The sequence below is a fragment of the Stegastes partitus genome, unplaced genomic scaffold (genome assembly GCF_000690725.1).
Source record: "Stegastes partitus isolate 25-593 unplaced genomic scaffold, Stegastes_partitus-1.0.2 Scaffold321, whole genome shotgun sequence".
NCBI classification, from domain to species: Eukaryota; Metazoa; Chordata; class Actinopteri; family Pomacentridae; genus Stegastes; species Stegastes partitus.
In genome coordinates, this window is record NW_007578052.1 from 434,349 (window position 1) to 444,201 (window position 9,853).

The 9,853-nt window shown below is 39.1% G+C and overlaps 3 protein-coding genes across 3 annotated transcripts in view; 1 reads left to right on the forward strand and 2 right to left on the reverse strand.

The window, feature by feature from the left end:
* Nucleotides 1-53: 53 nt before the first annotated feature.
* On the reverse strand, nt 54-4,528 carry med19a (mediator complex subunit 19a). Its single transcript, XM_008283630.1, has 6 exons — nt 4,146-4,528; nt 3,580-3,702; nt 2,407-2,540; nt 2,091-2,187; nt 1,909-2,003; nt 54-444 (listed from the first exon to the last, which is right to left on the reverse strand). Exons 1-6 carry the CDS (start codon nt 4,363-4,365, stop codon nt 379-381), a joined length of 735 nt encoding a protein of 244 aa, XP_008281852.1. The 5' UTR covers nt 4,366-4,528; the 3' UTR covers nt 54-378.
* Nucleotides 4,529-4,593: 65 nt separating this feature from the next.
* On the reverse strand, nt 4,594-8,862 carry pmf1 (polyamine modulated factor 1). Its single transcript, XM_008283631.1, has 5 exons — nt 8,555-8,862; nt 6,451-6,556; nt 6,267-6,367; nt 5,527-5,722; nt 4,594-4,762 (listed from the first exon to the last, which is right to left on the reverse strand). The coding sequence occupies exons 1-5, from the start codon at nt 8,860-8,862 to the stop codon at nt 4,697-4,699; spliced, it is 777 nt and encodes a 258-aa protein (XP_008281853.1). The 3' UTR covers nt 4,594-4,696.
* Nucleotides 8,863-8,895: 33 nt separating this feature from the next.
* The window catches only part of tmx2a (thioredoxin-related transmembrane protein 2a), a 6,110-nt gene continuing 5,152 nt past the window's right edge, over nt 8,896-9,853 (forward strand). Inside the window, exons 1-2 of the mRNA XM_008283632.1 lie at nt 8,896-9,126; nt 9,264-9,324. Of these exons, the coding sequence (XP_008281854.1) occupies nt 8,938-9,126; nt 9,264-9,324 (250 nt within the window). The 5' untranslated portion in view covers nt 8,896-8,937. The remainder of the gene's footprint in view (nt 9,127-9,263; nt 9,325-9,853) is intronic.

Consider the following 9,853-nt stretch of genomic DNA (forward strand, 5'->3'; position numbering starts at 1 on the left):
TAAAACACCTAAAAACTGTATAAAAGGGTTTTTTAAAGACATGCAAGACAAAAAATAATAACCAAAGTTTATTGATTTTGGCATTATGGTCAAAAGATATCACAATAAAATTAAAGAGAGACATACATATGGTGCCTGCTCAGTCATCCACAACACCACACAGCTTGCCTGCCTTGTACACTGATCTGTAACACTCCTTTCCATCCTCTCCCACGTCCACTGTGTTGCTGCTCACTCTCGCACACATCATGCACACAACCATTTGATTCTCTCATTAGACATACTCTTAATAATACAATTTACCTGTAAAACACGCACGCATTCCCTTACAAAAAAGTCACACATTCAAACACAGGCATGCACACAGTGGGCTCCTGTCTATCTGAGGCTGTTGCTGTTGGGTTGTGATCCTGCGAGACCCGGGTGGTCGGGACTGTGGCGGTTCTGGAGGGCGAGAAAGAAAGAGAGAGAGGGGGCTGTAATGTACTAGTTTATATGTGCACAGCCATTGTGGGTTTCACTTTGCTGGGTGATCACCAAGAGGCAGGAGTTCAGTGGGCGCACACGTTGAATATATTGTGTAGCCGGTTTAATGTAAAGTCGTCTTTCCGTATAAATGCCAAAAAAAAAACGCCAAAAAAAAGTAAAAACACGATGCGAATTAGGCTTTTTTTCTATTAACTTCTTTGGAGGGAATAAACTAGGCAACAAAGTGTCATCAGAAAGTGTGTGTATAGGCAACGTTACACACGGCTGTGAGATACACAGTAAAGGATGCTAGAATCAAAATCGGTTGTTTGCCAAAAGCTAAAAAAAAAAAAAACTCACAAGGAAATACACTAATTCTCGTCATTTACAAGAAAAGAATGGATAGTGATCTTCAGGAATTGTTTTCAGTTGTACAAGTTGTAACAAACATGTGTTTCCATGCCACATTATTACTTTTTGTGAAGAAGTCAAAAAACCATGTCAAGTGAACGTAACTTTTTTTTTTTTTTTTTTTTGCAAAATTGGAGCAATTTTCTTTAAAGTTTTAACATTAACATTAAGTTTTAACTTTTCCTAACACTATAATTCAAAATTTGTGTTAAAAATATGTTATGTAAACATATTTTGGGGCTGTATGGTTTTCTTGTCCTGATTTATGCCTTTCCACAAATTTATCATGGAACTTTGAACTTCATGGTTTTTGTGCTTAAAGTTCAGGACAAACCCAACCATGGGACGTTATGTGCACAGGTGTGAGTGCACCTTTTAACACTATACTCATTCGGTTCAATTTGTCTCTGGTGAACTGAATACGATGCATTTGAACACATTCTAAATAACTGCCACAAAAGGTTTGAACACTAATCTAAATGGCAGGCTTAAATATTTGACTTTCAATAAATGTGCTTCTAAAAATGTGTTTTATTGAGAGCAGACTGACAGGCCAAAATCCCAATTTTATCCATTCAATATTAAATCTACACCACAATAAAGTGTGCAAAAAAGCAAATGGGTTTGAATACTCTGTAAAGCGACTCTATACTTATTAGCTGTTCAGAAACATAATGTGATGATAAGGTCACTATGTGTTACAAACTGAATACGTAAGTCACAACTTTACAAAGCAATAAGACATGGCTGTGGACTGTTGGACACTGTTTCACTCTATAGGGGAGAAAAGTATTAAACAAACTTGACATTAACAATAAGTTAAAACCTGCAAATACTTTGATATTTGATTGAATATTTTGTATTATATTTAAGTGTTAAGATAAGACACAGGAAATAGATTCAGTGTAGTTATGGTCAGGATGAGGGTCTAGGACTGATTTTCATCTTTGTCCATGACTGCATTAAAATCCATATTGATGCCTAACTGGAAACTAAATGAATTACCAGGATTTCGACAAATTCTCTTACCTTCTTCTTTTTCTTGTCTTTCTTCTTTTTCTTGCGGTCGGGATCGTCGTCCCTCTTTTTCTTCTTCTTCTTGGGATCAGAGTCTGATGGAGTTTCTATGACATTACAAGCACACAAGTCAGTGATCCAACCATGTGATATACCCGCTTTGCATTTGTGTATATGTGCAATTTGTGTCATACCTTGTGGTAATGGGTCCTGCGGTCGATGGTGCTTGTGCTTGTGTTTGCTCTTCTTCTTTGGAGGCTGTATGTGCATCAATCTGTACTGTTCTGGGAGCTGATAGAAGACAAAATAAACATGGATGTAAGTATTGAACTGGACAAAAGAGTTGAGAAATTAAAGATTTTCATTTGTAGCAGGCCAGAATATTTTTTTAAAATATTCTAATTACACTAATTACATAGTTTACGTAATCTGTGACAATGTGCTAAAAATGTGTGCTTTTAAAACATGTGGTTGTATGTCTTGTGTATTGCATTGTATTGTCATCAGTACCGGTCCTGTGTGTAGTCTGAAGCCTGTGAGCAGAGCGCCAGTCAGTGGGCTGAAGGAGTTCCCACAAACTGGAGGCTTATCAATCAGTGAGCGCAACGAGCTGCCATCCTGAGTGCCCGGACAGTCGATCATACCTGCAGCACAGAGGACAAAGGACAAGATGGAGGATGAGGTGACAGAAAGCAAAATAAAATGATTTAGATGTGTTCACAGCTAAATAAATTACAACATACTGCAATATTTTCTAATGCGGTGAGTTTTAAGATCAGATCAGATCCCCACACTGGACTCACAGACCAGTTTAACATGTTACACATATGGAAATCTCAACATTTACAGGAAACAGCTGTGGTGTGGCTCTTGGGATACCAGCTCCATGAGTTGAATTAGGGTTTCTGTCACAACTTCACAGAAGAGCCTTAAAAGGTCAAAACTAAGTACTTATTTGTACAATATTAGTATCACCATGGGACCTCATGTAATTCAAAAATTACTCCCATGTCTGTGTTTTAAGTGTCGCATTTGCGTGGGGTGGGTGAAGTCTGTGTTTCACTCAATTTCACTGACATTATCTGAGGACACGACAGGCTGACACTTTATAACTGTTGAGCTTATTGAAAGACAGCAGCATGTTCTCTACAGCGAGCTGCCATCCATCTAAACATCCATTAAAATTTGCTGTGATGGACTTCAACATGCTCTCCTCTGTGAATAAGTCCAAGTGCTGTGTAGCAACATAAGCCTTCTGAAATTGCAACCAAAACACTGTCCAAACTTTGATCTAGCATTGACAGCACAGCCTACATAATTCTTGAGCAGCAAAGAGGCAGAAAAAAGCCGCAGAATAAGACCTATCAAGAAAAATAACCCCAAATCCCTGATATACCAGTGTCTAATATTATCACAGGACCTCTGTGTAAATAGTGGGTAACTTACTGTGGATTTCATTATTCATTTTTAACAAATAACGAGCATGGCAGATTCAGAGGGGATTAAAAGCACAGAGGTCCTCAATAATTATTAAAAATGACCAGATTCCCCTTTTAATACTAGTCTCATGAAGAAATATGCAAAGGAACTTCAAACGGATCATGGTACATTATTTTAACTCCACGTACTCCCATCATTACTACTTGGCTGTCAGACCACATTTGTGCACCACTCAGGACCTACCTGGTAACTCTGGCAGAAAGTTGCTGAGCTTCTCTTTCACTTTCTTCCCACAGAACTTGTTGTAAGCGTGTTCCAGGTTGTAGTGCGTGATGAGGTTGGTGTTCCCAGTTAGCTCGTTTCCCACTAAACACACACATATATCATTTCATGTCAGTCTATTTCACGCAAACACCACAAGTTATGTCATAGTAATGCACACATCAGGCAAAACGTGCATTCGAGCTGGTGGAAGAGGTGAACATTTCCAACCAAATCTAACGTTAGTTCACAGATGCTCATTCCTGTGATTATAGCATTTATATAACGTTTTGTTATAACACAAAAGTTAAAATAGGAAATCAAATTGGAAATGTTTTTTTCTACTCGTTTTCTGATGATAAACATGGAAGCTAATGACAGCAATTAGCTTGCTCAATATTTTAGCCAGGACTTGCATAGGTAGCTCACACTAGCTAGCATTGTTTACAAACTGCTTAGCAACCTCTGATAGCAGCTAAACTAAACTATTTGAATAAAAAGACAAACTACAAAGAAAGCATCCAGCAGCTATTGTAATCCGACAGTACCAGGAAGCTCCCGTAGTAAGTAGAAAGGCTCGTTCATAGCTCCGGGCTTCCGCAGAGCAGGCCCTTCATCCCCGAGCTGCGGTGGCATCTGTCCCGACATGGAGACTTGATTTTGCGGCATCGGCGGCGCAGGTTTCCCCGGTCCGAAACCCAGAGACGACGAGCCGGGCGGTCCCTGAGCGTCGTTTTGCCCGAACAGAGTTGAAAACATTTCCGTCATATCTACTACGAGTGATACATTTAAATGGAAAGAAAAAAAGCCGGTGTCTTGTAGCTTATGGGCTGCTATCTGTAAGAAAGTGATTCACCGTGAATCCATCCGAGCGTCAACTACTCGACTCTTCACTTCTTTGTGGCATTATTTTCATGGCCCACCTACCGTAATACCCGGCGCAAACACGCACAATACCATAATGCTCGTTATACACGGACATCATTACTGAAACAATTTTAAATTTCCAACATTTCAAGTTTATTTTCACACAAAAAGCCACAGTAAACAAAATCGATATGTACAGTTAAGTTAGTTGACCCATTGGTTAATGTGAAGATCACACATCAAAGACGTCAGCAGGGCAGAGAGAAGTGGCCAGTCTCTCAAATTCAGTCACCGATGCCTAAAAGTCAGGAGAAAAAAAAACAAGAAAAACTGTTAATAAACTTGAAGTGATAAACTTCCCTTTCCCCCACTAAATTCTATTTATGTCAGTGGTCCTCAGCAGTCTGTATCCTTTCTCATATATTTATCAAAAATAGCTAATAAAGCTGCATGACAGAAAGCACCGCAAACCTCCTTGCATTGCAGAACTGACAGTAACAGCTCATTGAAATTGTATTCAAGAATTTAACAAAACACGCAAATTAATTTGAGAAAATTACAGGTCCCTTGTTTGATCTAGGAGCACAAAAATCTAAACCTGCAGCTCCAAAGGTGTGGGTCGACTTGAATAATTCAATAAACTTTCGACTTCCAATTGCGACTAAAAAGCTAAGTTCATATCTTGCCGCCTAATACAATCTGTTTTACTCTCCGAGACTATTTGTACTTTCAGTCACCCATTCCTGATAAAGTACCTTATCTGAGAAGTAAAACACAGATTATTGGAACTGTTGTTATATTAACTACCATGTGCAGTTTAAGAAAATAAATTCCTAAGAATGTATTTTCCACAATTTATGTAAAAGAACTTTGGTATATTTCTTTTGAACATATGTGTTAAATCTAAAACCACATCTTTAAGAACAAAGACACTGTTTACACTTGCTTACAAGCATCCACTTTGTATGTGCAAAGAAACATGGTGAGTGTGAGTATTTCAGGAATGTTATATTGTCCAGCTTTAATGTCTCTTTTGCAGAGCTTCCATTGTTTCTCTCTCACCTTCCACTCATCAACTGCTGTAGAAATACGCTGCTCAGCCTGAGCAATACTGTCTCTACCGGCCTGAACCTTTTGTGCGAGAGCAGCATTCTCTGCTTGAATCTTTTTCAGCTCCAGTCTCATGTAGGCTTCCTGCTTTTGATAGTAGGGCATCAAAAAACTGCAGAGGTCCTGTTCAGGATCCCCAGTTGGTCGCCTAAGAGAACAATGGAGATGGCAAGCGATTAAGAGGCTTTGACTTTTCATCATGTTGCAAAATAGAAACATTACAGTGGTGATATGCAGAGCTTTGAAAGGCAATGTGTCTATATTAGAGGTCCTACAGTAAGACACAAGAGTGTAAAATACACTGTATACAAATTGTCAGACAAGAGATTCCTTCGTGATTAACACAACAATGACCAGGTAAATTATTATTCAATATCCACCATCAACTGCCCACATAATTAGACAGAGTAAAATTTAAATATTCTCATTATGTCCGAAAGATCTATACAACAACAGTTTCAACATAAAAAAATATTCATTTATTTAAATGAGGGAAGGGTGGACAGAATCTCAGCAGTTTGAAATGTATAATGCGAATGCTGTATTTCTGTCATAAATAAACTTGATGCTTGTTAGCATTTGTCTGTGCTGGTTATTCAAATGTCAGAGTTGTGAAGCTTGACATGTGACCAGTAGATTGTTTCACTGGTGTGACAGCAGAAGGAGAAGAGTTTTTAATGCTGTTTACTGACCATGCAGGGTCTGGATTGTTCTTGGCAGCGCTTTCCAGTTTGTCCAGCTCTTTCAGTTTGAGCTCTAAGTGGCCCTCCTCAATCAGCCTGCCGATGTCCTCCTTCAAGTACACAGAATCACAAATGCTCACATGAACAAGTGAAAACAAAGACAGGTGGACCAGTTCATACTGCATACACACACCTGTATAGTCCTCTTCAACTCCTCTATGAACTGCTTGTGAATACTCTCCATTCTCTGAGGGTTCTTCTCATACAGTGGACGAAACGCGCTGGCAAATCTGTTAAAGCTGTGAATAAATCAGTGTCAACCAAAAGTACAGCAAAGTGGGGCTTTACACTGGTACTTAAATGATTAGGTAAGTTAGGTACAGCCATAGAAAAATAAATAATAACATTTACTGAGCAAATGTAAGTCAGTTATCAAGAGAAAATACCAAAGATTCAGTGTCAAGTGTGAGGATTTAGTGCATTTCTGCATTACACTATTGAAATATATTTGGGTGCTGCACTGTGAGCTTGACAAAAAGCGATATGAAGGTTTCATCTTGGGAGGTAGTATCTGAAGATTTCTCACTATTTTCAGTGACTTTCAAGACTAAATAATCTACTTTTGTTTAATCCTATATAAAAACTGAGGAATTAGTTGATAAATAAAACATCCTGAATAAAAATATAAACACAATATGTAATATTTCAGTATGAAGTATTTGTTGTTCCAACACAAAACAACATCTCTACAACACAGTGGATGTCACAAAACAACCAAGTATGCAGTACACTGAAAAAGATGATGGGCAGATGGAGAATGGGGTCATACACCAGAAATCATAGATTGGTAACAAGTGACACATCTGCAATGCACAGAGTTAATGAGGTTGTTGATGGTGCTTGTGGAACATTGTTCCACTTTTCCTGAAGGGCATGGCAAAGTTGGGGGATTTTCAGAGGACGGGATCAAGTTTTTAAACAAGTCAATCCAGAACATAATGTGGCAGATTTTGCCAAATGGTGAAGTTGTGGGAAACTCAAGTGTCTGACTGCAGCCCTAACTGACATGTCAGCATCCAGCATACCAACAACCCATTCTGGTCTTTCTGTTGTCATCTGTTGTGACATTTGATTAAGGCTGCATTTTAGGGTAGCCTTTTATAGTCACTTGTTAAAAGGAGCATCTATGTACTGGTCATGCTATCTGATCATTGTCCTTTGAAGCCACAACTGACACATGTGTGGATTAACTCAGTGAGTGAGGATTTGTCACCTGCTGAAGAGCTAAAACACATTTTAAGCCTTTCAAAACTTTTTCCTAGTATACCATAATAAAATTGAGATTTAAAAAAAAAAAATAAAAAAAACTTTTTCAGTCAGACAAGAAGACCCTTTACATACTGCATGTATATATTTGTTCAGTGTAATAAGGTGTTGCTGGTCAAAACAAACTCTTGAGTTGTTTTAGAAAATAAAACAATTTGTACAGACCAAGGAATATCAGGTCGGTCAGGCAGGTAGGTCATTTAGTCACTGTTTCGCCCCCCAAAAAATGCACTCTTCTTTTTAGTAGGTCAGGTGAAACAACTTACAATAAAATGGGCAGTTTTTCAACATAGTCTGTCAGTGGATTCATCCTATTGATCCGATAGATGTGTTAATGATAGCTAAAACATCGGACGCTCAGATCTAAACAATAACATCAATATTATTTGCAATATTACTTCTCAGTAGTTTGTGAAATGTCAGTTTCTGTATCATGTGTAGCATTTAATTTCACGTGGAATATATAATGTGCAACATTTCACATTTCATTTCTCAGGTGAAATATTTCATTATGATGTGCAACATTTCATTTTCATCATTTTGATTACTTGGGCAATATTTCACTTTCATGTACAACACTATCGCTCACCCATCAGTATCTTTTTTTTTTTTTTTTAATCTTCTACTCTGGTACTATTTTAAGTAACTTCTTATGTATCAGTAATGTATAGTACTTATATCTACTTCCAGGTGCTACATTTCTTATGTTATTTCATTTGTTTTATGTGAGCAACACCGGACACAAGAATTTCTTTCTGGATTTATAAGGTTTTATCTTATATTGTCTTAAATACACTGCCAAGCTCATCATATACAAAACCTTTCTCTATCTTCTACACTGTCAGTCAGCCGTTTAACTCACCTGAGTTTGTGTTAATATCATTACATTGTGATTTACAGTAGTAATATTCGCTATACTCCTGCATACATGTCTTTGACTGTCAGATACACACCACCAACTCATACCTTACCTGGCATACTCGACGAACTTGTTCAGACTCTCCTGCATCACTTTGTTGAACAGCTTCAACCGACTGTACCGAGCCTCCGTCTCCTCCGTCGGTTTACTGGGTGCTCCGCTGTTCTGTGAGGAAACTTCTCCCGTGGCTTCATTAGTCTTCTTTTCAGTACACTCGTCCCCACATACGCTGGGCGCAGCCTGCGTTGCCTCTTTACCTTCCTCCATTTTCAGCTCCCTCTGTTTATGTTTTGCAGTACCCGCCAAATCTACGGCGAGCAGCTGCGGACAGAAATGGGAAGAGTCGGTGGTGGTGCGCATGCGCGGTGAGACACGGTGGCTCCGGTTACTTCAGCTGTCATTGCTCCTCCAGCGCCGTCGCGGTGTGTCGCCAGCATGGGTCTGATCACGGGAGTCTGTACCTTCTTGTACCATTTACCTCAGATATACAAATGGCTGCTGAAGCCGTATTATATCACCTCTGTCCTCATGACTGTCGCCTTCCTGGTGGTCCGGAAGGCTCCTGGTCTGTGCGAGCACCTGGCGACCCAGCGGGAGGACGGCAACTCCTGCGACTTTGACTGGGTGAGCATGGCGGGGCCGGAGGGGCGCTGCGCTGCTGCCTGCCGGTAAATACGGTGCAGCTCGGTCAGCCGCTGTAAGGTGAGCCGAGTCAGTCAGTCGAGTCAGTAGTTTCATAAATATATGTTGTCTTTCTGCAGAGAGAGCTGGAGATTCTCATGTTTCTCAGCGCAATAGTGATGATGAAGAACAGAAGAGCCAGTGAGTAAAACCCTCACTGCACGCACACACACACACACACACACACACACTAATGTGTATGTGTAAACCATCCCATGGTAAGTGATTGTTTACACTGTTAACAGTCACATCACGAAAAGTGGCCAGTGTACCAGGCTGCTTGGTGCAGTTCCCAGGATTGAATTAAGTGTATAAGGTGCTCCCTGTTTAAACCTTATATTTAACCTGAACCTTACAAAGTTTTGTGAGTTTGTTACATATATATAACAACAAAAACAATAATTAAACCCTATAGACACCTACATTTTTTTAACAGTTTTAGGTGTGTTAAACGTTGTCTAACAAGAACACTAACTAAACCTTTTGTGTATTTACCCTAAACTTTAATCAGTTTTGTGACTTTGTTCAACATTTTATTTAACAACAAAAACAATCATTCAATCTTGTATATAACTGAAACTTTCAATAGTTTTGCTAGTGTGTTCAACATCATATCTAACAAAAATACTAGTTAAACCCTATATTTAACCTTAACTGTAGACAGTGTTGC

Excerpts from the sequence above, each read along its gene's own strand:
- med19a (XM_008283630.1), bottom strand. The coding sequence starts at position 4,365 with ATGACGGAAATGTTTTCAACTCTGTTCGGGCAAAACGACGCTCAGGGA. Across the intron at positions 2,541-3,579 it reads CTTTCTGCCAGAGTTACCAG|GTATGATCGACTGTCCGGGC; the intron begins GTAGGTCCTGAG and ends TCTGTGCTGCAG. Across the intron at positions 445-1,908 it reads AAGACAAGAAAAAGAAGAAG|AACCGCCACAGTCCCGACCA; the intron begins GTAAGAGAATTT and ends CTCGCCCTCCAG.
- pmf1 (XM_008283631.1), bottom strand. The coding sequence starts at position 8,862 with ATGCGCACCACCACCGACTCTTCCCATTTCTGTCCGCAGCTGCTCGCC. Across the intron at positions 5,723-6,266 it reads AACAATCCAGACCCTGCATG|GCGACCAACTGGGGATCCTG; the intron begins GTCAGTAAACAG and ends TTGTTCTCTTAG. Across the intron at positions 4,763-5,526 it reads CAGCAGTTGATGAGTGGAAG|GCATCGGTGACTGAATTTGA; the intron begins GTGAGAGAGAAA and ends CCTGACTTTTAG.